The following is a 5,929-nucleotide window of genomic DNA, read 5'->3' on the forward strand; positions in this document are numbered from 1 at the left end:
TCGGGCACTGTGACACTGGACAAACTAGTCGCTTCTCCTTGGGAATCTCGTTTCCTTCCCTGTTAGTGACGAGGAAATGAGAGAAGGGCACATGTGTATGCCAAAGCACAGGAAGCCCCTTTCCGCTCGAAAACTGTGGCAAGGGTAGCGGGCAGAGTAGGAAAGGACGGGGGAGGGGTCTCAGGGAGGGGGAGGGGAAGGAGCGACCAGGCGGAGGCAGGTGGCCTTGCCCGCTCTCCCTGCCGCTTGCATCTCAGAGGTCAGCCCTTGGCTGGCAGCACGCCCTCCTCCTCCCCAGGGACGCGCCAGGCGCAGGCCGGACAGTAGGGTGGGGGCCGGGCGGCGAGCCAGCGCGCTTAGAGCCGACCCTGCTCCGAGGCCGATGACGTCTTCGCCTCTGGCTCCGGTTGCGCCCGGTCAGGCAGGGCGGGTGACGTCACCATTCTACCACGTGACCACCATTCAAACAAACAAACCCCCTCCCCCCGCGCGCCAGCCCCGCCCCGCCCCTAGAGAGGCTACATATAAACGCTCTTCCCCAGGCAGATTTCACTGCGAAGGACTACCGGGCTGTAAGTTTGATACCCGGGTTGAGGGGCAGTCGAGGGGACGGCTGAGAAGCCTAGGCGGCTGAAGACCCGCGGGAACCCCCCCGACCTCGTTCAGTCCAAAGGCAGTTTTTGGTTCGGCTTAAAGAGAGGCAGGGTCGGGCTTTTCCTCGAAAGCCGCCGCCCTGCACTTGGCTTCCGAGGACAGACAAAGCACAGAAGAACCTGCACGCTGGGGGCGCTGAGGCCGGCCATGGTCATGGAAGTGGGCATCCTGGACGCCGGAGGCCTGCGGACGCTGCTAGGGGAGCGTGCAGCACAGTGCCTGCTGCTAGACTGCCGCTCCTTCTTCGCGTTCAATGCCGGCCACATAGCCGGCTCTGTCAACGTGCGCTTCAGCACCATCGTGCGGCGCCGGGCCAAGGGCGCCATGGGCCTGGAACACATAGTGCCCAACGCCGAGCTGCGCGGCCGCCTGCTGGCCGGCGCCTACCATGCTGTAGTGCTGCTGGACGAGCGCAGTGCCGCCCTGGACGGCGCCAAGCGCGATGGCACCCTGGCCCTGGCTGCCGGCGCGCTCTGCCGGGAGGCGCGAGCCGCGCAAGTCTTCTTCCTCAAAGGTACGCCTTCGGGGAAGCTCAGCACTGCCCATACGCCCGCCCGTCGAAACCTTACCGGGGCCCTTGGCCCTCAGCTCTTGGGACTCTGCCCCACCTGCAGCGCATGGGCGCTGGAGTCGTATCTCTGGGGACTTGTCGTTGGCTTTGTTTGGCTCTGGGAACAAAGACTTGCCTGGACCACTCCGATGTAAACTTCCAGCCTTTGGTGGGTGGGGGAGTTAGTTGTATGAAGGTGCCCTGTCCCAGCGGTGCTAATGGAAAAAATGTCTTTGTATTCTCAGGAGGATATGAAGCTTTTTCGGCTTCCTGCCCGGAGCTGTGCAGCAAACAGTCGACCCCCATGGGGCTCAGCCTTCCCCTGAGTACTAGCGTCCCCGACAGCACAGAATCTGGCTGCAGTTCCTGCAGCACCCCACTCTATGATCAGGTTAGTAGGAGCCCGTGCCAGAGGGGAGAAGAAAGATCTGGCAGAGCCTGGAAGAGCAGTGCCAGTAAGAATATAGAAAGTGACCTGCAGCTTTATTTATAACAGGGGACATAGGGATATGATTTATTCCACAGTTAAAGTAGTCTAATGCAGCTGAGTGTCTTAATTGCTGGCACTACAGAAATGAACTTGTTGGCCTTGTGCAGGCAAGTAGCTTAGTCCTCTATTTATTTATATTCTAACAACATTACTGAGAGTTCACCCAGTATCTGAAACTGACTTTTCCAGAAGGAAGTTTTTGTGGGTGTGGGTATTGGCATTGACCATGAGCAAGCTTGACAAGTGTTGGATATTTCTGGATTTCAGGGTGGCCCAGTGGAGATCCTGCCCTTTCTGTACTTGGGCAGTGCCTATCACGCTTCCCGAAAGGACATGCTGGATGCTTTGGGCATCACTGCCTTGATCAACGTCTCCGCCAATTGTCCCAACCATTTTGAGGGTCACTACCAGTATAAGAGCATCCCTGTGGAAGACAACCACAAGGCAGACATCAGCTCATGGTTCAATGAAGCAATCGACTTCATAGGTAAATGGAACGGATGCCTGGGACTTTCCTGTCTCTCCCATTTTAGTCACTGAGTCCAACCTATATGGCAAGGATTTGAAGGATACTTTTCTGAGCCTATTTCCAGACAATTAAGTATCAGTCTGATGTGCAAAATCCCTGTAAAATATGGTTTTAATGTCCCATATTTGGGGACAGATTAGCTTACAGAGGCTCAGAAAATTGAGTTGACTTGTAAGAGATCAATCTGCTAAGTAGAAACACACCGTCTGGGTCCCTTGCTGTCTTTTGCGCATGGCCCACATTAATTCTACATACAGTGTCCATGTGATGGCATGAGGTGATGTTGACCATCTCTGGATAAGACACAACATGACATTTCTTAGACACTCTCTACCTGGGCTTGGGGTAGTTCTCCTGAGCTTTCAAGTAACCAGCCACCCTTTATTTTCTAGACTCCATCAAGAATGCCGGAGGAAGGGTGTTTGTCCACTGCCAGGCAGGCATCTCCCGATCAGCCACCATCTGCCTTGCTTACCTTATGAGGACTAACCGAGTCAAGCTGGACGAAGCCTTTGAATTTGTGAAACAGAGGCGAAGCATCATCTCCCCCAACTTCAGCTTCATGGGCCAGCTGCTGCAGTTTGAGTCCCAGGTGCTGGCTCCACACTGTTCAGCAGAGGCTGGGAGCCCTGCTATGGCTGTGCTTGACCGGGGCACCTCCACCACGACTGTCTTCAACTTCCCTGTCTCCATCCCTGTTCACCCCACGAACAGTGCCCTGAGCTACCTTCAGAGCCCCATCACGACCTCTCCCAGCTGCTGAAAGGCCACGGGAGGTGAAGATTTTCACATCCCACCAGAACTCCAGGCTCCTTTTTGAGAGGAGAAATGCAATAACTCCAGGGTGGGGGCTCACGAGGGCTGGTCCTTATTTATTTAATTCACCCGAGTTCCACTGGGTTCCTAAGCAGCCATAATGATGACAAGGTGTCAAGACATTTGCTGAACTCAGCACATTCGGGACCAATATATAGTGGGTACATCAAGTCCCTCTGACAAAATGGGGCAGAAGAGAAAGGACTCAGTGTGTGAGCTGGTTTCTTTTTCTTGCCCCCGTTTTTTGTAGAGTCTCTTCATGCTTGACATACCTACCAGTATTACCATTCCCAACGACACATATACTTATGTGATGAGTATATACCTTATTTATTTTTGTGTAGGTGGTCTGCCTTCACAAATGTCATTGTCTACTCCTAGAAGAACCAAATACCTCAACTTTTGTGTTTTGAGTACTGTAATATCCTGTAAATATATCCTAAGCAGATTTGTTGTCAGCACTGATAGAAAACACCAGTGTTGGGTTTTTTTTAGTTGTCAACAGTTGTATGTTTGCTGATTATTTATGACCTGAAATAATATATTTCTTCTTCGAAGAAGACATTTTGTTACATAGGGATGACTTTTTTATACAATGGAATAAATTATGGCATTTCTATTGAAGTCTTAATGCTTTATTTCTTTGGCAGCCCCATCTGATCCCTCTCTCACTAGTGAAATAGGGAAGCATTTGGACAAGGACCTGTAGAATGTGTGTTGAGATTTGATTCCATACCCTGTGGCCTCTTGGTAACATGAAAATGGCTGAGTTGCAAGGAAGACCAGTGAGATCTGTCATGAAAAACCTGCTGTGGTAGCTGAACTCTTGGTATTGGGTCAATGCCCCCCATATTCCTTTTAACAGCTGTGTAAACTACCATATTACCCTGGTAAACTAAGTGTCCCCAAGAGCCAAAGCTAGGAAGAAATGGTAATTTGCCTGGATTGTTTTTTTCATTTAATGCCTTCATTGGGGGTAATATAAAGTCTCCCTTTCCTCTCTGAGCTATACTAGGATTATGAAGATGATGAATGTTTTCCAAAACACTGTGTTCCTACTATGTGCAAGGCAGTGTGTGCTACCTACTGCCAGAAATAGCAACATGTATTGCGAGTGATGCTGAAACCCTACACAGCTAAGTGATAAGAACAGGGGAATGGGAATCCACATCTATTTTGTTTGTGTTCCATAAGCTTTGTACTTTTATCACTTGCCTATTTTATACTTTTTTGGTTTTATTTTTGTGAAAATAATGCATAGACTGGCCAAAAAAATGAGAAAAAAAAATCCAAGCACTATATGCAAATACAATATAGAAAAATCACCCTGCAACAGCCCTGTCCCCCACCTAGCCATTGTTAATGTTTTGAAAGGCATTCACACCAACAACTCTGCATACAGATGTGGCATTTTTGGTTGCTGCCTCCATCAGGTCACCTGCTGCTCTGATTTTATAATTTTGTTTGAGAAGATAAGCAGTTAAACCTGACTTGCTCTAGAGCAATATTCTGAATTTTTACTCTCTTGCCAACCAGACTGAAACAGAGAAGGTGTAATCAACCACTGACCCATAATCCAGTCTATAATGTCGAATTAAGCAACCGGGAAGCTCCTGGGTTACTGGCCCCTTAGTGCCTGCTCTCCACCCCCTGCTTGCTTCTGGCCAAAGTGCTGTGGGAAGCAGAAAAGGAAACATTCCACTCGACTTTTCCGGGGGTGCTCTGTGCTATGGTCCTGGTCCAGCTCCGTTGTTCAAGGTCTTCACACAGATTAGTATCCTTGACCTTTCTCCATTGGTCCACCGTTCACAACTTAACTCTCAGGGTCTGAAAGATCTTTGCGTTCTAAGTTCTAAGAACTCACCGTGGGCTGGCTAGCTCATTTCCTCAGCAGGGTTTCCAATTACAAGTATATTCATGCCTATCAAAACAAACCGTACCCAATGTTTTTATCAAAGCCTAGAAATTTACTATTGCGGATATCTCCCTTCGTGGAAATGTACCAGTGACGTCGAGTCTGTGGTAGATGCCATGGCTGACTTCCCCGTGGGCTAGGGCCTTTACTTTCTGCTTGGCAGGCGCTGGCTGAACCAAAATTAATCTCCAGTGTGATCCACGCAGTGGAAAAATACAGCGGCTGCCTAAGGGAGCCGCCAGTGAAAACAAGTCATTCGCTTCTCCTGGCTCAAGGCACTCTGCCTCATTCATGCCAGCCCTGGGAGCCAGGGGTGACAACCCCCTATCCCTATGCATCTGATTCGCTGTGTTCAGGCCCTCCAGAAAATGTCACATTTGGCCTGAGTCTGCTTTTCTTGGGACACAATCAGTGCCTCATAATGAAAAGAAACTTGAAGTCTTATTAAATTCCCACCCCCCACCCCCAGATTGAAATAGAGACAACTTCATCATCATTTGATACTGATCATGTGGTAATGATAATGGCTGTCAGTTTTAGAGCTAGCACTGGGTGCCAGGCCCTGCTAACGTACACATTCACATTTCAACTTTCACACCAGCACCCATTTTACAGAGGAGGAACTTGCGGCTCACTAGTGAGAGAGAAATGAGTCCATGAATATAAAGTCCCCGGAGAAATTTTCGGCTCCCTTTGCCTCTGTCCTGATGATTTCTGGCAGTTCTCCCACTCCCTAAAATGATCAGTTTGCACTGGATCTAATGGGCAAGGTTCCTCTCAGCTTTCTAATTCTAGGATTTAAAAAAATGTCGTTATGCATACTTTAGGTTTTTCTGTGGTTTCCAGGCACCCATTATTTCATTAGGTTACTTCCAACCCCCACCGCTGCCTCCACCGCATCCTCTCCTTTCCCTGGAATCTTGCAAATCATAGGCAATTTGCTTTGGATTTGCAGCCCCGGGCGTCCATTTCCCT

The 5,929-nt window shown here is 49.7% G+C and overlaps 1 protein-coding gene across 1 annotated transcript; it reads left to right on the plus strand.

Annotated features, from left to right (window-relative positions):
- Positions 1 to 521: 521 nt before the first annotated feature.
- Positions 522 to 3,663, plus strand: DUSP1 (dual specificity phosphatase 1). Its single transcript, XM_003781938.2, has 4 exons — positions 522 to 1,168; positions 1,450 to 1,595; positions 1,962 to 2,181; positions 2,616 to 3,663. The coding sequence occupies exons 1-4, from the start codon at positions 802 to 804 to the stop codon at positions 2,984 to 2,986; spliced, it is 1,104 nt and encodes a 367-aa protein (XP_003781986.1). The 5' UTR covers positions 522 to 801; the 3' UTR covers positions 2,987 to 3,663.
- The last annotated feature ends 2,266 nt before the right edge of the window (positions 3,664 to 5,929 follow it).

Source organism: Otolemur garnettii, unplaced genomic scaffold, assembly GCF_000181295.1.
Source record: "Otolemur garnettii isolate 467f Iridium unplaced genomic scaffold, OtoGar3 scaffold00003, whole genome shotgun sequence".
In the NCBI taxonomy this organism is placed as follows: domain Eukaryota; kingdom Metazoa; phylum Chordata; class Mammalia; order Primates; family Galagidae; genus Otolemur; species Otolemur garnettii.

Coding starts and splice junctions, on each gene's coding strand:
- DUSP1 (XM_003781938.2), top strand. CDS start 802: ATGGTCATGGAAGTGGGCATCCTGGACGCCGGAGGCCTGCGGACGCTG. Junction 1,596..1,961: donor GCACCCCACTCTATGATCAG/GTTAGTAGGAGC, acceptor TCTGGATTTCAG/GGTGGCCCAGTGGAGATCCT. Junction 2,182..2,615: donor TGAAGCAATCGACTTCATAG/GTAAATGGAACG, acceptor TTTATTTTCTAG/ACTCCATCAAGAATGCCGGA.